At 43.1% G+C, this 23,099-nt stretch overlaps 5 protein-coding genes across 5 annotated transcripts; 2 read left to right on the plus strand and 3 right to left on the minus strand.

Moving 5' to 3' along the window:
* Nucleotides 1–1,151: 1,151 nt before the first annotated feature.
* LOC108032519 (uncharacterized) lies at nt 1,152–1,629 on the minus strand. The gene has a single exon (XM_017106353.3). The coding sequence runs from the start codon at nt 1,579–1,581 to the stop codon at nt 1,192–1,194; it is 390 nt and encodes a 129-aa protein (XP_016961842.1). The 5' UTR covers nt 1,582–1,629; the 3' UTR covers nt 1,152–1,191.
* Nucleotides 1,630–3,982: 2,353 nt separating this feature from the next.
* LOC108032346 (uncharacterized) lies at nt 3,983–4,414 on the minus strand. Its single transcript, XM_017106156.3, is given in 3 exon segments — nt 3,983–4,040; nt 4,042–4,087; nt 4,126–4,414. Coding segments are annotated over 3 exon segments (393 nt in total).
* A 1,095-nt stretch (nt 4,415–5,509) lies between these two features.
* LOC108032516 (heat shock protein 60A) lies at nt 5,510–7,412 on the plus strand. Its single transcript, XM_017106351.3, has one exon. It carries the CDS (start codon nt 5,617–5,619, stop codon nt 7,300–7,302), a length of 1,686 nt encoding a protein of 561 aa, XP_016961840.1. The 5' UTR covers nt 5,510–5,616; the 3' UTR covers nt 7,303–7,412.
* A 2,156-nt stretch (nt 7,413–9,568) lies between these two features.
* On the plus strand, nt 9,569–11,375 carry LOC108032517 (very-long-chain (3R)-3-hydroxyacyl-CoA dehydratase 3). The gene is made up of 4 exons (XM_017106352.3): nt 9,569–9,722; nt 9,801–10,152; nt 10,479–10,824; nt 10,889–11,375. The coding sequence occupies exons 1-4, from the start codon at nt 9,642–9,644 to the stop codon at nt 11,223–11,225; spliced, it is 1,116 nt and encodes a 371-aa protein (XP_016961841.1). The 5' UTR covers nt 9,569–9,641; the 3' UTR covers nt 11,226–11,375.
* Nucleotides 11,376–17,025: 5,650 nt separating this feature from the next.
* On the minus strand, nt 17,026–20,843 carry LOC108032515 (protein toll). The gene is made up of 2 exons (XM_017106349.3): nt 19,673–20,843; nt 17,026–18,677 (listed from the first exon to the last, which is right to left on the minus strand). Exons 1-2 carry the CDS (start codon nt 20,725–20,727, stop codon nt 17,336–17,338), a joined length of 2,397 nt encoding a protein of 798 aa, XP_016961838.1. The 5' UTR covers nt 20,728–20,843; the 3' UTR covers nt 17,026–17,335.
* Nucleotides 20,844–23,099: the final 2,256 nt, after the last annotated feature.

Below are 23,099 nucleotides of genomic sequence, written 5' to 3' on the forward strand. Positions count from 1 at the left end.
AAAAATGTTATTTTAATGCGCTGTTCCAAATTTCAAAATGTATTTCATAGGTAAATGCGCCACAAACTAAAGCGTTTTCTATTGAACATTATTCTTCAAACTAATACATATTTTTCACAGTGCAAAAGCTCGGCAGCCCACAGCCACACTCACACACTCGAATGCAATCCGCAGTGTGTTATCCTAGCTGACATTGTAAACACGACCAAAATGCATGTTCCCCAAGGTGCCACTGTATTTGTGGGGCGAGTGTGCGGGTGTAAAGCCACATTTGACGTGCCAGTGCCACATTCATTTGCATATTTGAGAGCGCTTTCTGGCTTACGCGTGAGAAGAGAGAGATGGCGGTATGGCGAGCGAGAGAGAGGGGGCGATGGGGAGCGAAAGGGAAAGCATGCCACACCATAGCGAACCGCACACGCTCAAGTCTCATGTGTAAGGCATAGATAAGTTCAACTTAATTAAACTTTCAGTGGGGGACAAAACGTTGACTGCTTGGTTTTTCGGGCTCCTTGTTGCATAAATTATGACAATTGGCCATGCGGCTTACAAGATGCACACGAGACCTTGCCTGTTTGCCTATTTCCCTTATCATCATTATCATCGTAATTGCCACCAGTCGCTTTATTATTTATGCCACCCACATTGTTCATAAATAAACACGTGTATGCTCCTATGTTTTCTAAAGTCTGTATTTACTTCACATATTGGTCAAGCCTCAAACAAGCATTTTAATCCCCAGATCATGGCATAATTAGCTGTCGTACCTTGGCGGAATCAAGATTTTACGTTGACTGTAATTTAATCTTTAATCCCAGGTGACGCATCAGCACCAAACTTCATTTCAAAGCCATATGGCTTGCATTAATATTTAAAGCAGGTTAAACAAGACTGTGCGTTCTATGCAGTCCTGTCTTTGCTAGTTTCTTAGGAATTGTGAATATGGGATAATTGATTTGAATGTGGTAGGAAAAAATAGGTTGAAGTGTTTTTTTAAAGTACTTCAGAATATGTCATGTTTATGTTAAACCTAGCCTGTTCCAACCTATATTTATCATATTTAACTAATGGACTCAAATAACCCCTACGTAAATTATCTTCACTTACTTTTCTTTTGATTTTAGTGAGTTAACATAATAAATTTTTTAAAATGCATTTAGACCACTTCATTATTTATTAGAAATAGCCGCATTAAAAATCTTCGTCATCTTCATTGCCACTGTCCTCCTTCGACGAGATTCGGTCCAGCAGAAGTCTTATCTCCTCTTCGTGGCTAGGACTGGTCCTGGTTAGACTTTTGGGAAAAGGCTTAATATCTCTGAGTTTGGCCAACTCCTCCTCGCGTTTCTTCATCGCGCTTATCACTTGCTGATGGGTGTGTGCCTCCTGCTCCTGGTGTGCCAAACGGATGATCGATTGCATTTCCGCTTCAATACGCTGCTTGGAGGTAAGTTCACCAGAAAATCCCTGATGAGTACCGTCTACTTCCTCATAAGCAGCCACATCATTGCTCGAGTAGCTAGGAAACATTTTTGTAGAAAATTCAAGCAAGCAAATATGAAACGACAGTAGCAACACCATATATTTTTTTTACAAATGTATCACAGCCTGCTCAGTTGTCAGATTTTGCCTTATATTTAGTTCCATTCTGGGCTTTGCTTTTCCTTGACATATCTAGGAATCGCTGCTGCCTTTCTTTTTCGTGTTCCATTTCAGCCTGTCTGATAATCTCATTCTCACGTCCTCCAGAGGGCTTTTCCGATCCTTGGTTTTCCAGCTGGAGTCGACAGCCATTGCGGATTTCCACAAAGGCAGCAGGCTCCATATCCTTACATGAATAAGAGGCCAGCTTAGATGAGTAGAATTAGAGAAAAAATCCCCACCACTCGGCTGAGTGCTCACCACTAACTGATCGGCGAGCCAATTTCTATTACTACTATTGTTGAATATACTTTCCAGTCAAAGTAAACATATAACAAAGGCCCAACCGCAGTAAACATAAACATTTGGGACATATTTTCAAAGCATCAACAAGTTGGTCAGTGCAAGCGCTTTTTAAGCAAGTAGCTTTGGAGGGCTACGGAAAACTCAAGAATCTATTATTGGGGTAGGAAACCAAGAAAGGGCAGCCCAAAGTTTGTGAAAGTCCTTCAATTTGGGCTTTCAGAAAGCTGTTGTGGTAGGTGACTGTTCCTTCGGGAAAAGCTTTTCTTGGTTCTTGTCTCCATTATGGTGAGTTCTATTTTGGCTCAATGTTGTTGGGATAGGCTCTGCTTTCGAAGCTTTTTACCCTTATACCAGTTCAATCTAGCCATCTCCGTTTGTACGTCAGTCTGTCCGTCCGTATAAACGCTATGATCTCGACAACTATAGCAGATGAAAGATGGGATGAAGCATACATGTTCTAGAGATTCTTGCTCAAGGCAAATTAGGTTCAGCAGATTATTTCCCTTGTCATACTTTTTGTTGAGTAATGGGAATCTGATAGTCGACGCACTCAACGTCCTCAAAAATCTAGCCTTCTACGCGTTCCTTCATAAATTTTTGTATGCTTTGGCTTCGAAGAATGTGTTAGTCTTAAGAAACATGTTTAATTATTAAACTCTCGTAGAAGCTACATAAATAATGGTGGCATTTTTTTTGCAAAGTGATATAAACTTCTTCGGCAGTCTGATCTTCTGTTCATTAATAAATCTAATTTTTACCTAAAAATATTTAATAATTTAGTCTCTTTATGTAAACTTTACAGGTATACGAGAAAAGTTAGAAGGCAATACGAATATATTTGTGACCCAAAACGGGCTAGGACGTTGGTGGTTGCAAAATTATTCATTGCATTATATAGAAATTCACTACACACAGAAAAATCGCACTCTAATTTAAAAATTAATGCTCCCATTAAATCATTAAAAAAATTAAAATATCGAAGAATGTGGCTAATTGACTAAAATTATCAAAACTGTAGATGTGTCCTGTGTTTTAACTGTGCTACATTTCTTTGTCATACAATTTGGAAAGTTTGAAATTAATAAATTTAAAGCAAAAATCAGAAGTTTACCAATACCTACTTTTCTCAGTAGCCTAAATAACAAACAAACGTTGCTAATTTAAGCAGGCCCCAACTATTTATACCATGTCAAGGACATGCATTAGAACAGGACTTATTGATTAATGTAACCGGTGTCAGTCCCGCCACCCCCAAAAAACAACCTTAGAGCTAAATAAATTATGGACTCGTGCTCAGTGGTGACCGGCGACAAGTTCGTCACGCATTGTAACATCGGAATAATGAAAGGTGCCATTGCCTCCGAGAAGCAAAACAAAGCCAGCCCACCTACACCTATTCAATTATAGCCTCCGTCCATGCTGGTCAATGCTAGGGATTAAAAATTCCATTTGTGCCCATCGGACGGGAAAAAGGCGTGATAAACAATATATCGTCACGCACTTGGGCACTATTAATGAAATACCGAAAAAGCAATCAGTTGCAATCTGTTTTAATTGGTTTACTGGGACGCTTATAAATAAATAAAATTGGTATCTTTTGTAACATGAAACGCATTTTTAAACAGATTGAACTTTATGGTAGCTAACATTATTACTGTTGGAAATAATATTATTAGTTATTTGTATACTATTTAAAAAATCAAAAAAAGGCAACTCTTGATTTATTTAAGCTGCTTGCATATACTTTATAAATCCATGCAATACGAAGTGACGAATAGAAATAATTCTCTTTTATTAAGACATTTGTAATGATATCATGTTTTTACATTGCCCCTACACTCTAGCTCTAAGTTTTGCGTTGTTCAAAAGAATAGTTCAAATAATATTTAAATATTTATTTAAGTTGTTGAATTAGTCAGGTCTTGACTGTGCAGCCTTGGCATTTCAGACTACCAGCTCTTCAACTGCCACGTGTCGTATACTTGATGGAGTAACCAAGTTTTCTAATCTCTACCGAGAACAACAAAACTATGCCTCAAAATTGTGGCACACATTGAACGACATAAAGTTGGCGCCAGACGAAGCCCACAAAAAAGGCAAAAACAATAGCCGAGTAAAATGGAAAAACGAGATGGCAAAGCTGATATTAGGGGAAATTTCAACTTCAAATTTCCACACTTTTGCTTTCGCAAGCAGAGCCAACTGCATTTGGTGCATTGCACCGACTTGTTGCACTCACTTTTGCGCTACTGCCATCGGCGGCAGTTTCCGATGGATCCTGTGGTAAGTGCAACTGGGAGGTGGCTGGAGTGGGCGTGGATGTGGCCAAGGGCGGTGGCACCTCGCCGCCATAGTAATCCGCCACACTTGGCACCAGAAGAACGCCCACCTTGTTGCGGGCCACCTGCTGGGTGGCGTTGCGTCGATGCCGCGCGGGCAACATCATGCGATGGGCCACCAGAGCCATGATGACGGATCAACTAGCACTGATCAGCAGGCAAAACACTCACAAGCACTCGTTTATGTGAACTAAAGTACCACAAGGTTTTTAAATCACTTAAAGTATGCATTAAAAATGGAAGTAACAGAGAACACGCCTGACTTCCGGTTTCCAATAATTTTGTAGCATACTTTTCGACGCCGTTGCAGGAATATTTTCAAAACACGTTTCTAAGTTTCCAGGACATTGAAAAAACTCGCGGAGGCCAAATCAAAGCCACGTTTGCCTTAAGGAAATGCTCGACGCCGACTGAAAGACACAAAAAAAAGAAAAACAAGCAGCGAACGAAAAGCGAAACTTTCAACGCACCGGAAGGAGGCGAAAGACGAAAGGAAATGGCCGACAGCGCTCTCACTCACTCTCACACACACTCCGCCAGCTATTTGTCCCTTTTGTAAGCCAGTGTGCGTGTGTGTGTGTGTGTGTTTACGTACTAAACGCCGCATGTTTGATGAGCGTTTTGTTGTTGCTCCTTTAACGTTAATATTAATGGCGGAATCACATTGTCTGCCGAGTGTGTCTGTGTGCCGACGAGTGCGCCTGTGTGTTGGTGTGGCGACCGTCGACTGTCCGCGTCTGTGAGCGTACGTATGTGTGACTGCCGCTCGCCTGTGTGCGTTCGTTTACCAACACGTGCGCGCCACATTTAATAAACGAAAGCCGAAAAACAAGCAGGAAACATGGCGCAAATGTAATATTTGTTGTTAAAATAAAATGACGAAACGGAAAACAAGTTGGAACATAATAAAGTGGCGAGCCGTGCCACAAGCGACTTTTCAATGCTCTATGAATTTCGTTTAAAATTATAATATAAGCAACTAACAACAAAAGAGACTATATTCTTGTTAAACAGGTTTTGTTCTTCTTAAAAAAATTGTATCATTTATTTAAACTTAAGGAAATAACTTAGAAAGATACATTATTTTAAATTAAATACAAAGTTTGCTATGTGACTCAAATTTTTTTGGTACTAAACTAAAATAAAAGAAATTAAATAAATAAAAATATTGTGTATCGTTTTTTTTAAATAAAATTACACAACTTTTTAAATGTTGTCATGTTTCTTAGCTTACCGATCGAAGGGTAGTAAAAATAGAAATTCACCCAATTTTACAAATTTGGAAATTAGAACCCCTCAAAATTAAAGACAAAACTACGTAAGGATCAGAATGCTGAACAAATTGGGCCGGAGTGGTGACGCCAGCGTGCGCTTCTTCGCCATGGACGTTCGCTTTGGCGTGGAGGCGCGCAGCCTGCTCCTGCAGGGCGTGAACGTCCTGGCCAACGCGGTGGCCACCACTCTGGGCCCGAAGGGCAGGAACGTGCTTATCGAGCAGCTGCTGATATCGCCGCGGATCACCAAGGATGGCATCACGGTGGCCAGCAATGTACAGCTGAAGGATCGGCGTCTGAATATGGGCGCCCAGCTGCTCCGCCAAGCCACTAATAACACCAACAACGACGTGGGCGATGGCACTACCACGGCCACGATCCTGGCCCGAGGAATGGCCTGCCAGGGGATGCATGTGCTCCGCCAGGGTCAGCTGAACGTTCAGCTCCTGCGGGAAGGTATTCTCGAGGGATCGCGAACAGTCTGTGAAGCTTTGGGAGAGATGTCCCAATCGGTGGATACAATAGGCCAAGTGGAGGCCGTGGCTAAGATAGCCCTGAATGGAGACGAACGTCTGGCGGAGCTGATTGGCGATACCATTCTGGAACTGGGAGAAACTGGTGTCATCTTGGTTAAGGAGTCCCATGGTCCCAACGATGAGGTTAAGTTTCAGGAAGGCATTACCCTGCCCTGTGGCTACTGTTCGCCCTTCCTTGCCACGAAGTGTGGCAGGGACAGCCGCCTGGAACTAGGCAACTGCTTGCTGCTGCTCACCCTGGCCAAAATTGATCAGGTCGAACAGATCCTGCCCGCCTTGGAGCTGGCCCGGCTGAGGGAACAACCTCTTCTGATTATAGCCAAAGATTTTGCCAGCGAGTTGCTAAAGATCCTGGTGCTCAATCACCTGGAGGGAAGAGTTCAGGTCTGTGCAGTGAAGGCTCCTGGCTTTGGTGATGAGCAGCGCCTGGAGATGCAGGATCTAGCGCTGGCCATGGGTGCCCATTTGCTGGAGGATGCCTCTTGGCTGGCCGATCTCAGTGAGGGGGACCTGGGCGAGGTGGTAGCCGCTGTGGTGGATGCCAAGGAAACCCACCTTTTGACCCCGATCAAGGTGAACGAAGAGCAGGTGCAGTCCCGGATTCAGCACATCCGTGAGCTGATCGATGAGGCTTACACCGAGGAGGAAATTGACCGGCTGAATACACGGCTGGGGAGATTGCAAGGCCAGCTGGCCACCATCTATGTGGGCGGAACCAGTGACCTGGAGCTTAGCGAGCGGAAGGATCGCTTCAATGACGCCCTGCACGCAGTGCGTGTGGCCATCAGCGATGGCGTTGTTCCCGGAGGCGGCACAGCCTACCTGCGGTGTATTCCAGCTCTGGACAGATTGCCGCCCGCCGAGGTTAAAGAGCACCAGGTAGGCAGAGAGATTGTGCGGGATGCCCTACGCCTGCCCTGCTACACAATCGCCGCCAATGCTGGAGTGAATCCCAACGAGGTTCTTCGTCGAGTCCTAGATGGCAGCGGAAACTTTGGATTTGATGCCGCCACCGGAAAGTTCGGCGATCTTGTGGCCCGAGGAATTGTTGATCCCACGAAGGTTTTAAAAGCCGCCATGGCGGATGCCGCCGGAATCGCCTCCCTTTTGGCCACCACCGAAGTGCTCATCACCAAGCAGCCGATCAAGCCAAAGATTCCCAAAAACCAAATCACCCGGGATCTGGCTAGACTTGTTGGCATGTAGTTTAACCATTGAGGAAAAATTAATATTACATTTTTTGTATGATTTTTATACCCGTAATGAAAAATATAAACCTAAATTTTATGTTGAAAAATAAAACAGTTACTTTATTATTCAATGTGTAAATAATTAATTTTATAATTGAATAATCAAATTTAGCGGAATTTTTTCCTTTTTTGAAATTTATCAAAAATTAAATTGGTAAGGACTGAAACGTATGCAATATGCCTGCTTCTATAGCAGTGTATTTGTGGTTGCCTTCCTTTATGACTTGTCTTCTTGTCGAATCTCTAATTTGAACATATACGAACACGCACGCCGCTCTCAATGGACCCCTACTCCTATTCCGATTCCCATTCCGACTCCTTTGCCGCCCACAAACACTCAGTCATAACTTGACGTCCTTCGGCTCCTGTTCACTCGACATTCGTCTGGCCTGACCTTAACCATTGGCTGCGTTTTGTTTGGGCGCCAATGGACAACAAACAAAACAAAATAAATTGGGGAAAATGTCAGCAGCCGCATTCCTATTTATCATGATGTATGGTCGTTACATACAAGCTCTACATGTCATTTAGGTAAGCATATAGCGATGTCATTAGCGGTGATTAGGCGCTTAAGTGCGCCGGTTCGCAGCACGTATACGCCACGATGGACTGACTGAAACATCTGTTTATTAAGAAGGTTGACCTTCCCATGCAGGCCGAGCATGCATAATTAAGCATGGGATATTTTCGGGTCAGTGCCATCAAGGGTCGTTGTGCGTTTCCGCCGACCACAGAGTGGCATTCTTAATAATTGAAAAACCCAGGGCCAAATCAATACAATAGAATTTCTATAGAATTAAAGTAGCTTTCGTCGAGGTGCCTGAGAACTTTGCAACACTAGCGATGTTCGGATACTGCAATATATGGCTTACAGATAGACTTACCTTGACACGAAGATACAGATACGGTTAGAGATACAGCTAAGCATATACACATAGATTGATAGATGGGCGGTACAATAGAGGTGCCTGGGCAGACGCCGCGTCTAGCGGTTCTTGAGAAAGCGCAGCATTTTTAGCGCCGCCCGATTCTGCGCCTATGCCTGTGTGCAAAATGATATGGGTTCGTGCTGGCGATGGCTGCAAGAGAGATTTAAAAAATGTAATTTCGATTCCTAAGCCCTAGCTCACGTATGCTCCATCACCATTGTTGTGGCACCAGTTACTGCGGTTTATTGTTCGTAAATAGAAAATCCGACGGCAAAACCAGCCTGACAAGTTGTCGCCTCTTGTTTTAGCAACGCCTTCCACACCCAACAAATACGAAAGGAAGGAAGGAAGCTAAGAGGACAACAGGAACACTGCCTTGTCTGGCCGTATAACAGGGATATACCCAAATCCCCCGAAGTACACACACCCAACGGAGGTCCTCGACTGTTCAGGGGGTTTCTTTTTTGTTTATTTTGCTTTGTTTTTGCCCTGTTGTCTGACAACTTCCGACTTTTGCGGTGGCGGCCCATAAATCAAACTGACCCAAAAAGCGCACCAAAGAGGAATAGCCAACAAAAAGTTCATCAAATTCCGCATTGGATATTTACGGCATATTCTTATGGTGATTTGCAGTTTATAGGAACTATTTAATCATAGTAATATGTACATTTTTTTTCATATTTAAATAAATTTTAAGTTTGGCCTTTTCATTGACCGCATTTTATAGTAATTGTGGGTTTTGAGCTCTAACTTTTCGTGGATTCAAAACCTACTTTAACGGGCAGATAAATAATTTATGAAAAAGTTTTAAAATTGTAAAAAATATCGTTATCCCTTCTTATAACTCAATTTTTTATCATATCTTAGTTACGTTTCGACGATCATGTTATTTAAAGTAAAGCTCTTCGTTCCTCCTATTCCTTTTTAAAAGACGTGTACGAAGCTGAAGTTGGGCAAACCGAAGCGTATTTTTTAAATTCGAAATTCCGTTACCTGGCAACAAAAATCCATTTGGCATTTAGAGATGGAGCAAAATAGATGTGTGTACCCGCTATGTCACAAGCGGCTTTTCTAACCGGTTATGGCTGTCACGGCTAATTTAGCGAGGACAAGATCCCGGTATTTTACAGGGTGGTACGTTTTGGTATTATTTTCGTTATATATCAAAATATACCGTCAAATATAGGGAGGGTGTCCTCGCTTACATAGCCATGGCACCCTCCCAACATATTAGCGTGACCACATTTTTGGTATATTTAAATAATGGTATTATAAGTAAATTTCCCAGGACCGGAAACTGCCACTCCAAAGGTCGTATTCATTTTCGGTTGGAGATGTTTATACTTTTTTGATAAGATTAAATGAAATGGCCAACCTCAGCCCACTGGTCTACTGGTCGCAGACCAAGCAGACGTTGTTACTGAAAGTCGACCTCAAGGATGCCAAGGTAAGTGGGCTTGCACTTCAAAGGGTCAGACTCACGCTGTGAAAAATCAATAATATTGATAACTGAAAATTTTCACAGGGCGCCATCGCGGACTTTTCGCCGGTTTCGGTGAACTTCAGTGCCAACGGCCATGGAGCTCGAGGCGTGAATGCCTACAAGTTCGAGCTGCAGTTCTACGCCAAGATCAACGATGAGAACGCCACCTTCGTGGTCAGCGACAACAAGATCGAGCTGCAGATCCGGAAAATGGAGCCGGAGTGGTGGCCCCGCCTGGTGGCCACTCCCCAGAAGCCCCACTGGCTGAAGGTCGACTTCGACCGCTGGCGCACCGAGGACGACGCCGAGCTGGAGGAGAAGCCGCGCGATGTGCGCCAGGACTACGAGAAGGAGTACGCCGAGCTCCAGAAGCGCGAGCTGGGCTACATCAAGGGTAAGAATGCCTGTCAACTAGTTTCTATGGACACAATCTGGTTAAGTTTTGTTTTGAAGAAGGCAGTTTAGGAGGAAAACCTTTTTTAAAGGTTGTCCTCAAATAATTCTTTATGAAACTAGGCTTACAATAGTTGGGAAAAATTCAAAACTTTAATATATTTTTATTACACTGTCATTTAATGTTTTGGCTTAACCTGTTTCTAAGCGACCATCCAAGTTTTGACATGACCGCCCTTTTTCTCAATTTAAGAGGCAATTATAGGGAGAAAAACCCCCAGGCATATATAATTCACAAGGTAATCGTCCTCCCTGTTTATCTTACAGAGAAAACCAAGAAGGTGTACATGATCTTGTACAACCTGGCCATGTTCGTGGGCTACCTATACATAATGGTCGTAATGGGAGTGCTATACTACCGCGATGGCCCCGATAGCATTGCGAAAACCTTCGCCAATGTGGGCAACGCATTCAAGTTCATCCAACTGCTGCAATATCTGGAGGTGATGCACCCCATGTTCGGCTACACCAAGGGCAGTGCGATGGTGCCCTTCTTCCAGGTGTCCGGACGCAACTTTATTCTGTTCCTTATGATCGACATGGAGCCACGCATGCACGCCAAACCCGTGGTGTTCTATGTGTTCGTAGTCTGGTCTCTGGTCGAGTTGGTGCGGTGAGTGTTTAGCCTCTCTATCGGCATGTGAATGGACCTTATCAAACGAACTTTACCCCACTAGATATCCCTTCTACTTGGCTCAATTGCTCGGCCGGGAAGTGGGCCTGCTCACTTGGCTGAGATACACTATCTGGATACCGCTTTACCCCATGGGCATCCTGTGCGAGGGCATCATCGTACTACGCAATATTCCCTACATCGATGAGACGAAACGGTTTACCGTGGAGATGCCCAACCCATGGAACATCACTTTCGACATGGTTCTCTTTCTAAAAATATACCTCCTGCTGCTGATCCTGCCGGGCAGCTACTTGGTCATGTCGCACATGGCCAAGCTGAGGTCCAAAAAGCTCGGAAAGGGGCGCGCCAAGCGCACGCAGCACCTTCGCGCCGACTAGTCGACACACTGCCGGGAGCAAGGTTCGTTTGACCCATGGCAGCACGATTTCCTATTTTCGTTTAGCATAAGCAGACAGTCCAAAGAAATATCTACATCCACCATACTATACAATATTGACGTTCATTAAACTTTTCTATCATAATGCAAATGTAAATTGTTTTCATTTCATCGCAAAGGGATTCGTGAAATATTCAGACTCACTGATTTGAGATTTGTATATTAGGAATTCGCTTGTTATTATTTGTTCAGTAATTTTGCCCTTATCCATTTAAGTTAAAAATAGATATAATTTAGTTTTGTAATGTAGAGCGTTCCATTTTAATCCTTGCCTAAAAATTCGCTCTATTTAATGCGTTAGAGAGACATTTAAAAAAAACCGCACAAAATACGGTAGACAGCTTTTCATAAAAACAAGCTCATCTTTTTGGCTCACTTTTCGAATTTCTATGTACGTTTTTGCAAGACCTTGTTAGAATAAAGAGTACTGCATTACTTTTGACAAAGTAACATCACCGCAAGTTGAAAGTAGAGGGGAACTTATGTGTTTTTCAACAAATCTGAGGCAACATACCAAAAGACCCCGCGCACTGAGCGTTAGCATCCCGTCAGGCATTGGCTCTTGTCCCTCTTTTGGCGTTTGACGGGTGGTAATCCAATTTGCACTCGAGGACGATGCACAAGTAGCTGCTGATCCACTTGACCCGGAACTGGCTTTGAATTCTGGCAGAAGCTCGCTGGCAGCTCCAAACTTAGTCATTTCCTCGAGAGCGCCTCACATGCAGGTCGTATATTATTTATGAAGAATATGGCGTGGTCGGGCCTTTAATTATGTCCGGATTCCCATTGTGTGCCGAACATCAATTGGAAGTGGTGGATAGCCGGGTTTCCCCAGCGTTTGTGGGCAGTTGAGGGGTGCTGGCACCTTTTCACTTTAGTTGGACAAAGTGGAACACTAATGGATTTGACGATAGAACAGCCGGCAGTTGTCACCTGCTGGGCGTTATTAATGGCCCCGGCCCGGTCCGCCAATTCGCCCAACAAGCCAGCGAAATTTATCCCCATCAAGTCCCCTTTCGCGTGAAATATTCATTGCAATTTGCACTCTCGCTCGGCTCGGTTGCACTTTTCGGCGATTTTTCCGTGTTTTTTTTTTGGGAGTCCTCCGAGGGAACTGTGCTGACCCGGGGTTAACGCTCAACTAATCACCGGCCGTGGCCAGCTGGCAGCTAATAAACCTCCGAGAGAAAGGCCTGCACACTTGCTGATAAATGGGTTTTTGATTAATGCCGAGCGCGATTGATTTTCGGCCATTGAGCAGGGGAGCCAGCGGTTTAGCAGCCCCATTCGGAGGCAGAGAAATGTGCGGATTTATGCCATCTGACAGCAGTCGGCGGTTGTGGAGCTGAGGAAGTGCAGGCATCAGCAGTGGCCTGCATTCATGATTTACCGCCTTCTGTAGTTTTTCGCGGGTTTCCGTGGGCCCCCTTCGAGGTGGTCATTTATCAACCGCGCCTCTGGCCCAGCGGGCCACTGGGGAAGGTCAGAAACTAAGCCACGCGCCAGAAACCAAAAAATATGAACAATTGGCCCAGCGTAAATTGCACGCAATCAAAGATAAGTGCGCTGGTTGCCAGGCAATGAGGGAAAATCCAATACCAGGGGTAAGCAGGCGAAGGGCTAAAGGACATGAAATCAATTTAGAGGGAACATTTGATTTTCTATTTAAAACAACTACTTTTAAGGAGTTTTTATTCTTGAAAATATGCAGGTAATCGCCTACGTGAACCCCTCGATTTGTTAGGGTCGTTTTTGTGGAAAAGCAAGTAAACGGGTCACTGGAATAAATTAGGTATGAATATTTGATTTCCTAATTAAATTCGTATTATTTGAGAAGATTTTCTTCTTGAAAATATTACGTATACGCCTAAAAACAACTTTTTATCTACTACACTAATAAACAAAATGCTTTACAATCGTTTTTATCTTAATCTGAAAGGCTTTTGAGTTCTGAACGGCATTAGCAATTTAATCTAAACTGGAAGAGCTTGCTAAATCTTCTTTATCCTAATCTTGATGGCTAATATGTATTAAACTGCATAGCCAGCGTGATAAAAATTATTCAATATAAATATTTCATTATCATCTTTAATCTGAATTGGTTTTGTGCTTGTGGCTACATTTGATTCGGGTCATGAATGACATAAGGAAATGCAATCTTAAATGTTTCCTCATGGCTTTTTTGCAGGCCGTTTATATCTTATGGCAATAGTGTGATTTCCTGCCAATACAACATGTGGAAAAGACAGAGAAAACCAAAGAAGGAAACCGCACCCGGACCAACTCTGCACTTGTTAATGACCTCCTTGTGTCGGACATCGAAATGCATTTCCTGGCCGGGCCACATGGCACGAAAGTATGCAATAAAACTTCCACTAATTACAGGACACAACCGCAACGAGGTTGCTGCCACACACCACACTCGAAAGTGCCGAAAGTTTTACGAGTTTTATTACATTTAAAAAAGCACAATGTAACGTTCGTCTACCGAAAGGATGCGAGAGATTTAAATGAGAATTTAACGTATATTTAGGAGCTCATTATTGGGTAATAATCCCGAACCAAGTACTTCTCGGTTTTAATTTATTACCAATTCTGCAGTTTATATAAAGAATTACAATAAAGTACTGCGGCTTAACAAGCATGATCACTCGAATTCCATTAAGTTTCATGTAGGTTAATTCCAAAAGGAGGCTGATTGGACACCTTGATTATATTTGAAACAAAAGCCTGCAGTTGGAGAGTCCTTGGAGTTAAATGGGGGCTTCAAGAATGACGCTTTCTGAGTTCAGGTTACAATTTATTGTTATAATTTAAATTCCACCTAGTAATATAGTCTGTTTCTTTGATGTGCAAGCTTTATAAAGCTACAATTCATACGAGAAACAAAAGCCGCCAGTGAAAGGCAATAAAATTCAATGTAATAAAAGCCATATATTATGTTTATGAGTGTGGGCAAGTATCAGCCAACACTATACGAAATATAAGCGCTATATGCACTTGCAATGATTTGTGTGCTCAAATGGCTGGAGACATCGTCAATGGAACCCTCGAAAGCTGACTCACAGCCAGCCACAATTTTGCATTCTGCATCCGCTTTCGATTCGAATTGCTGGTGGCGCCAGGCCAGAAATCCATTGATGGCATCCACACCCGTTAACACAGACAAACACTCACGCACACACAGAGACTGCCTTAACCCCTTGTGGGCCACACATCCCTACTTTATGGCTACTAAGTAGTTCAACGCCGGGGAATCCTCCTTTGAATTTCAGCCAGCTAGGATAGGAAGTGCAAAAACTATTGGTCTTAGGATCACGTAGCCAGAAGTCCTGGGAACGGGCAGCATCAGGAACTTTCAGCCGGTTATATTACAGTTTCCTTCGCAAAAGTTATGATAAATGAAAAGCACTGGCAAACAGATGTTTGTGATAACTACTCACACCCCGAACATCGCACTCGGACTTCAGCGCTGACTGTGGGCTTATGAAAAATGAGCCCAGATGATTATTCGATGGCAGCTGCAAAGTGTTGGGGCAGCAATCAAATGTCATTACTTACAGAACTTATAAGGGGACACAGGGGCAAAGCGAAATATAATTCAACACTGGCTGCGAAAGAAAGAACTGAAAATGCTCCAATTGAAATCAAACTGGATACCGCACACAAAACGAATTACATGGAAAAATTGCAAGGAGATTGAATTTCTAGCATTCAGTTGGCTGCAATAAAGTAATTTATCGAAGCCAGCAGTTATTGAATGGATCTGTCCTTTTAAGAACACAGCTTTTGTTAAACCTTCCGGGAAGAATTTTAAATACAATTCTGTTCAAAAGAAAGCAAAATATATTTAGGTACGTTCCTAAATTGAAAAAACATATGCATTCAATATCTAAGCTAGTTAAAACAGAAATATTCCTATTACTAACTTTTGTATATGATCAAGTTATACGTAAAATACTTTTAAATGGTTAAATCACTCAGGAGTTTATAGATTTTGGTACACGTTTTAAACAGTGATTAAAGATGTAGTTCTTTATAATGGTGATAGTGATATAAACATTATCATTTACTCTGTTAATTACTACCAACCAAAGTCGTAATTCCTCTTTGTAGGGGTAAACACAAAGATGGTATATTATAGATTTCGCACATTTTATAAATTTTTATGTATAATAATACATTGATAACCACTTTATGGGATCGAAAATTCTTTCCTGATTATATTAAACTGCCGATCGATGTTATTATACCCTTTTCTAAGGGCATACACATTTATTATTTTTAGTTTGGCGCCCAAAATGTTTAAAGAATTGCTCCTAACTGGCCTTCCTTCCACGCCCTTTGCCATTTGACCCCGCTCTTTTGCGCGCCTCGCCCACAAAGTGTTGGCCAGCGGGCTGGCAATGAATCTTCAAAGACGTTCCGCAGAAAACCCCAGGCCATCGTAGCCCACCTCCCACATCAAGGGTGGTCTGTGGGTGGTCTGCGGTGGGTGGTCCAAAGGCCACGCAATCGTGGGGCCAAAAAAAAGGGCTGACTCTGTAAAGAGAGAAACTTGGCCAAATGCCTTCGCTTGGCCCTTTTATTATTACATATATTTTCACTTATTTCTGGCTGAAAATTGGCCTGGCCCGCCACTTTGGGCCTAGACTGATACATTCTCGGGGTACGGGTTCCAGTCCTCAAACTGAACCGAACAATGAAGGCCAGCGCAATTACTGAAGTGGATAATTAGAGTTTGAAGCGGTCTGCGGAAAGGCGATGAGGGCTCAGACAAACATGTGGCTGAATAAATATTTAAGCCAGTTTATCGAACGGAAAGCGCTTTTAGTCCGTTTATATTGCAAATAACATTGCCTCTGTGTGTCCATACTTATGATGTGGTGATGTTTGCCGACATTAATGCAGGATAACAACTGCCAGAGCATTGAAAGACCTAATTTTTAGTCATGCGAAAGAGCAGCAACTAATTTTCACTTAGGCACACATCCGGTGCTTGGAAACATTTAAGGCCTAAATGGCACCGTGCATCACAGCAGGAAATTGTATGTTTCGAAACATAAAATTTAATTAAAATCTCGTGCGAAATATGACACAATCCAGGCACAAAACATTGAGGGGAACAAAGGAGAGGACACCCAAGGACCAGCTCGTCAAAAGCCTAAGCCAGCTGGGATGTTTGGGCCAGGGCTTAAACAGAGTCCACTTTGTTGGTCCCTCTGGTATATTAAAAATTTAGGGGACCAAAAGCTTCTTTAAAAGTGATTAATTTGATATTCTTTACATTTTTTTCTGTGGACTCATAAATTATGTTTAACAAGAAATATCTCAGGGATATAAAAATTCATTTTTATCTCAGAAATAAAATCTGTGTTATTCATTTATCTTAAGTGGAATTTTCCTTTAATTCAAATGTATGTACTGTCACATTTTAATGAAATTTAATTGTGCTTGCACTAATGGGTGTCACAAAATCAATCGAAGCAACTTGTTTCAGCTTTAATCAGTTTAATTAAGGCAATTGATTTATGGCAATCGAGCGTTTGTATCTTTGATAACATGTTGCAGATATTAACGCTAATTGGCGTGTTAATTACAGTTGCTGTTTAACAGATATACTATACAATCGTTTGTAATCCGATAAAGATAAATACAAAATGGAATTGAGACAGTTGAATATTTTATGATTTAATATTTAGTTTGTTGGGTAAATAAATAAAATATATGTAAGGAAAGTGTATTTTTATATTTTCAATATTAAATTTTATCTAATTTATTGAAATTTATTGTAAATATTACTTGTAAACTTATTTTCTGAAAATAACATCTGTGGAAAATTCGAATAAAAATCTTTTATTCATCCGAATGTGAACTAATTTATTAGATTAAATTACTTAAGCTAAGAAAATATCATGACTTTAAAAATAAATTTATAACCTAAATGAATAAATATCTTCTTTTTGTAACGCATGTGGCTTCAGTTATTTTGTATATTTTTTAAGGCCCAAGCAAGTGAGTATACTTTAGAATCTATATTATAGGGACGCCTCAGATGAGGGGACCGGCATGCTTCTTTTGGCCCTTCAAAACCCTTCGGTTGTGCGGCATGGCATAGCACAACTTGCTCCAGAAGAGCGGATCGCCCCACTTGAGGTAGGTGTTCAGCTTGAGGTAGGCCCGCAGTTCGCTATCGATGCCGTTCATGTGCTCCAGCTCCCGGTACAGGATGATGATGATCCGCTTGCGCCTGTCCTGCAACGTGGCCTGGTAGGCAATGCGGAACTCCATGCGGGCCCACACCGAGTCGATGAAGTGCTGCGACAGCACAATGATCACTCTCTTCGAGTCGTCCACAGTGCGGACGATCTGCTCGGGTATACAGTCGCCCACCAGCCAGTCGCGATCGTGCAAACATATCCGGAACGGATGCGGACCGCTCTCCAGCTTGGGCAACAGCTTGCTGATCAGCTCCTCGTCCTTGTGCGAGTACGAAATGAAGGCGTCGTAGGTCTTGTCCTTGTCCAACTCCTCCTCGGAGACCCACCACAGGCACAGGTTGTTGTTGTACAGCCAGATCTTCAGCTCCTGCTGGAACATCAGGTAGAAGACGGTGAGCAGGCAGATGATGATCACCAGGCCGCCGACCACGCAGCTGATGAGCAGGACATACGAGGGGCACAGCTCGAAGGTCTCCATCTGCTGCAGGGACTTCTTCTGCTTGGTGCACATCACCTCCCCGATGTCCTGGACACGCTGCGGATTGGTCCGCACAAAGAACAGGAGTGACAGGGCGTCACAATCACAGGATATGGGGTTGCCCGAGAGCGATAGCGTCATTGTATTGTTCGCCTGCTGAAGGTACTCCACGAACTCCTCGCTTACGGACTGAATCAGATTGCTTCTCACATCCAAGTGGGTCAGATTCTGGGGCAGTTGGTCACCTGAGCCCAGGGTGGTCAGGTTGTTGTTCGCCAGGAAGAGCTCGCTCACATTGGCATAACCCCTGTGATCTCCGGCGTTGGGCAGTTGGGTGAGGCTGTTGTTGCCCACCTTGAGGACCGTGCTCACCAGTGTAGTGTGTGGCAAGTCAGGCAGCTCCCCCAGATTGGTCCCCCGGCAATCCACAATCAGGCTGCCGATCGCCCGCTGGACCCAGCAGATGCAGCGATAATCGCACTGCCAATCTGCCGATTTGTACTGACAGGTCTCTTCGTTGGTGCAGACTACCGCCTCGTAGCTCATCAGGAGCGTGGCCCCGTAGAACTGGGTGTTCACCATCTCGATGTAGTTGAGACTGACCACATCCTGGAACACACTCGGCGACATGGCGGTCAGGGAGTTCTGGCTCAGGCGCAGAACTGTCAGCGAGGTCAGCGGGGCGAAAATGGTGCTGCAGGATGGAGGAGATCTCAGAAGGATTAGATTATGTTCGACCAGGGAGTGGTGCTATCGTCATCTACCACCTCAGAACTAGTTTTCTAATGCTGTACATTTACAGTGATTCTATGAGAATGCTATAAAACTTATTTATAGTAACCTAATACATTTTTTTAATAATAAGAATATAAATACAAAAGTCTAACGAGAACCAGAAATTTCAACTACGCCAATTATTATTATTCCAATTATTCCTATAAATAAAAAAAATGATTAAAGATCACCTTTTTCTATAAATTTTATTATAATATGTTTGTTTATATTTATCAGATGAAATTGTGTTTAACATTTCTAAAACTACAAATGAGGTCTACCAAAAAAAAGGAAAGTTATTATAGTAAAAGAATGTCTAATATAAAAATTTGTTAAATGTAATATAGTTGTAGTTTTCTACACATTTTGTTATTTGACTATATCAGTGGTTCTAAGGCTTATAATTAATATTTACAATCTGTTGTTCTTCTACCACATCTTATCGGAAGGCAGTGAGATTGCAAATAGACAACGTATATTTTGTGAAAAAAGAAGTAAATTAGAAAGCGTGGGAATAGGCCACCATAATGAGCTTTGCGAGAGTCAGAATGATTAAGATTACCTTATCGGACTAGAATCGATCAATTAGAGGTATTTGGCATACTTTTTGGCGCCTAAATGTTTACAATAATAATTCCGCAATTAGTATCTGACTGATAGGACCCGATAACCCCACTTGGCTGTCAGGGGAGACATGGAACGCTCGTTGAGCTATCGCCCGTGCCGAAGAGCTGATAGGGAAGAGCAGCAGCCGCAACCACAGCGATAAGGCCGAGAAGTCTGCTCCGTTCGGTGGAAATCGATTAATTACTTTGGGGCGCAGGTTCTATCGCTAGGTGGGCCATCTATTAATCAGCACAAGCAAGTGGCGAAAACAACAACGGAGCCCCCTCCTCTCACCCGGCTATTACCCACCTCGATAAATCAGTCATTCTATTTTTGGACAGATCCAGAAGGGTTAGGTTGCCCAGGCCTTTGAAGACATCGTCATGGAGGGTGGTGATGGCATTGCAGGAGAGATCGAGGGTCAAGAGGTTCCCCTGATCCAGGAAGATCTCGGCAGGCAGCTCGCTGAGATCGTTATTTCCGTTCATCTTGATCAGCTGCAGCTTGCTGGTGCCCTTGAACGTGGTCCGGTTTACACTGCTCGTGTAGGATGCCAGTCGCACATCAATCAGGTTGGTCATGGCTCCAAAAAAGTGAGGTTGCAGTTGCTTGTTGCGGGTACGGAATGGATCCAACAGGACCAGGCTCAGATTCTGCAATTGCTGGAGCTCTCGGAGCAGGGGATTGCCAAAGGAGACCATGCCCGGACTCTCGATGGTCAGGGTTTTCAGGGTTCCATTGACCGTAGACAGCATTTTGCCCGGCAGAATCGTCACATTCACATTGAGCAACAGATCCCTTAGGCTATCAAAACCATGGAAAATCGACTCCTGCAACTCATCCACATTGCTGTAGAACTTGAACTTCTTCAGGCCAGGCACGGAGCCAAAGTGCCAGGATGTTATGTTGCCCCGCGGTGATGATTCCATATAGCCATCAGTCGTGTTGAGCACATCCCGGGTAACCACCGTCTCCGAGGTGCGGTCGCGAAAGACAATGGCCTTCACGTTCTGCACACCTATGGTCTTTAGCAGATCGCCCAGGAATGACTCCGGCCAGAAGCTGTAGGCATCGAACTCGATCTTCACCAGGTCGCTCATATTGAAGCGCGGCAGCCAGTGCAAAGTCTCGCCTACGGCGTAGTAGCTCATGTACAGCGAGGCACCCGGCTCGGAGACCTCCAGGAGCATGGCGTACTCATCCGGACAGTGGAACCGCACCACGTTGGCCTCGGCGGCACAGCTGCACTCCGGGCTATGGCCCACACAAAAGGTGGGCAGGGGAATGATCTGGCCCAGGGCACCATGGTGCCTCACCAGCGAGAGGGCAAGAAAAAGCCACACTACCGGCAAATAGCTTAACATATCGGGTACACTTCACTTGGCCGCTTCTTGGCATTTATTATTTTTGATTATTTGGCTTTATGAGTGTTTGGGTTTCGCGGCGAAAGGCGAGAAATGCGACGTGGATGTGTGGACACGACGAGGCTCGGGCGGTGACTAAATCACAGCTGTTTGGGCTCCCTGCCAGCCAGCCGCCTTATCTGGCCAATTGGTTCGGGCCGCAGACTAGTTCCTTATCACGGCCTTTATCGCCGCCGAGAGCCCCGTTGACATGGCAGCCATGTGAGGCGCCTTTATCGAATTAGAGATGGCAAGAGGCAATCACTCGACGATTATCACCTTTAAGATTAAGGTACCATTATTGAGGGGTCGCAAGGTTCAACACCATGGTGAAGTAGGTTGGCCAAAGGACGCATTATTATTTTCCTTTAAAATAAATATTTTAATGCCAATAAATATCTAATCTAACACCATCGCTATCAATCCAGAATATGAATCATTTAAATACATTTAAATTTAAATCGACATTCATCTTAGTTTCCAAGACACTTTCCTTTAACGATAAGGTTTTATAATACCTTAGGTTCTGGCTTTCTTGCGGAATTTATTTATGCCCAAATGTCATAATGTTAATGGCTCGCTCATGTTCGCTGTTGGTGAATTTGTGGCCGTCGATAAGAAGTGTTTATATATTTTTTGTGTTCCGCATTGAAAACTTTTGAGCGGTTACTTTCAAGTGTTTGCACGTTCATAGAGGCAGTTTCTATTAGTCATTGAAGACAAAATAATCTGGGAGTCACACCAAACTCTGTCCTATCTTAGTGGCATAACTTCGGGCTTTTCACGTTTTAAGAAAAAACCCTAATTCGTAAACAAAAAATGTAAATATAAAAACAAAATGTTTAAATAAAAATTAAATACAAATTTGTCCCTTGCACATATAGCACTGTTTGGATTAAGGATTAGCTTCATGAAAAAATTGGTATCCAATTTGTTTCACCGAAAATGTGATACTAAAAATCTGCCGAGTCTTCCGTATCATTCACAATTTCCGACAACGTCCAATTTAAACTTATAAAGCGGAAATAAATCCGATTTCCGGCACATTGGTGGATGGCTTTAATCGCGATAATAAATAACTTGTGGGAATTAAACTGTTTTTCGTCCATTAAAAGTGGGGCTCGCCATGAATATTCGATGAGAGGAGCTAATATTTCGCCCTAAGCCGCGCCTTGAACTGTCACGCATGGAACATATCCTGACACATCCTCACATCGCCTCGCATATCCTGACATATCCCGACAGGTGTGTGGCATGCCACGCCGACGCTTATCGAGCCTCGACATCTGGGGGCAGACACTCAAAAATAAATAAGGGCCGTGCTCCGGGCCAAGTCAATCACTTAAAAGGCTGCGAATGCCGGCGGCTGGCCTTGAACGCCCCAAGGACAGCCAGTCATTATGGACTTTGGCACATTGTCGAGTTGTCAAACTTGCTGCTGCGCTCAACTTGAGCCGTCTTCATTATAAGTTGCTCATAATTCATTCCGCGTTGGCGGCAGTGGCAGAAACTCAATTAACAGGCCAGCAGTGACATTGGGCCGAAAGTTTTGAGCGACATTTTAATTGGGTGAGCCCGCTCGGCCTGCTCATGCAGTGCAGCATCGCCGCAGGACACACACACCAGAAGTGACCTTTTCGGGCCTGGCTAAATGTGAAAAGGCAAACACAATTACGCGCCCAATTACCCAAGCGGCAGGCAAAACGATGGCAGAAGGGCTCCCTCGACAGGCGAACACATATTACGCATACGCAGTGTAGTTCGCCAAACGCATGGGCTAGGTGCACCTTTTTGGCTGCCTGCGTACGTTCACGCACATCCTGTTTTCCCTTGGGTAGTGGTAGAAAAAGCCATTTCCTGGTGAACTGGATTTTCTTGAAAGTTTTGTATTTTTAGCTTCATTGAAGAAAATGCCTCAAGGCAAAAACATGTACTAAATTGCACTCGTGTTAAAATAGAAACAATTGAATTTGTTAAATTTAAATATTTAACATTTAAATCAAGTTTTTATTGTTATTGATGCCTAATTTTTTAGGACAAAAAAAACTGTAGAAGTCCAATCAAATAAAATAAAAATCTTATTTAATATAATAATAATATAATATAAAACAATACAGAGAAAGCAATTAAACTTTATTGTTAATTTTTATTTCGAGTTATTTAACGACAAAAATGTTTATTTCTTTTCTTTGGCTTACAAAGTCTGCACAAATTCTTCAAAACTGACTGAAAATAATTGTAAGCTTTTTGTTAAAATACATTTAAAATATAACAAAAAGTTACCAAAATAAATGGTTTTACCAATTGTTTTTTCTACCTACAGTGGCTCAAAG

This window comes from Drosophila biarmipes, chromosome 2L (assembly GCF_025231255.1).
Source record: "Drosophila biarmipes strain raj3 chromosome 2L, RU_DBia_V1.1, whole genome shotgun sequence".
Lineage (NCBI taxonomy): Eukaryota > Metazoa > Arthropoda > Insecta > Diptera > Drosophilidae > Drosophila > Drosophila biarmipes.

Coding starts and splice junctions, on each gene's coding strand:
- LOC108032519 (XM_017106353.3), bottom strand. CDS start 1,581: ATGGTGTTGCTACTGTCGTTTCATATTTGCTTGCTTGAATTTTCTACA.
- LOC108032516 (XM_017106351.3), top strand. CDS start 5,617: ATGCTGAACAAATTGGGCCGGAGTGGTGACGCCAGCGTGCGCTTCTTC.
- LOC108032517 (XM_017106352.3), top strand. CDS start 9,642: ATGGCCAACCTCAGCCCACTGGTCTACTGGTCGCAGACCAAGCAGACG. Junction 10,153..10,478: donor CGAGCTGGGCTACATCAAGG/GTAAGAATGCCT, acceptor TTTATCTTACAG/AGAAAACCAAGAAGGTGTAC. Junction 10,825..10,888: donor TCTCTGGTCGAGTTGGTGCG/GTGAGTGTTTAG, acceptor TTACCCCACTAG/ATATCCCTTCTACTTGGCTC.
- LOC108032515 (XM_017106349.3), bottom strand. CDS start 20,727: ATGTTAAGCTATTTGCCGGTAGTGTGGCTTTTTCTTGCCCTCTCGCTG. Junction 18,678..19,672: donor AGAATGACTGATTTATCGAG/GTGGGTAATAGC, acceptor TCCATCCTGCAG/CACCATTTTCGCCCCGCTGA.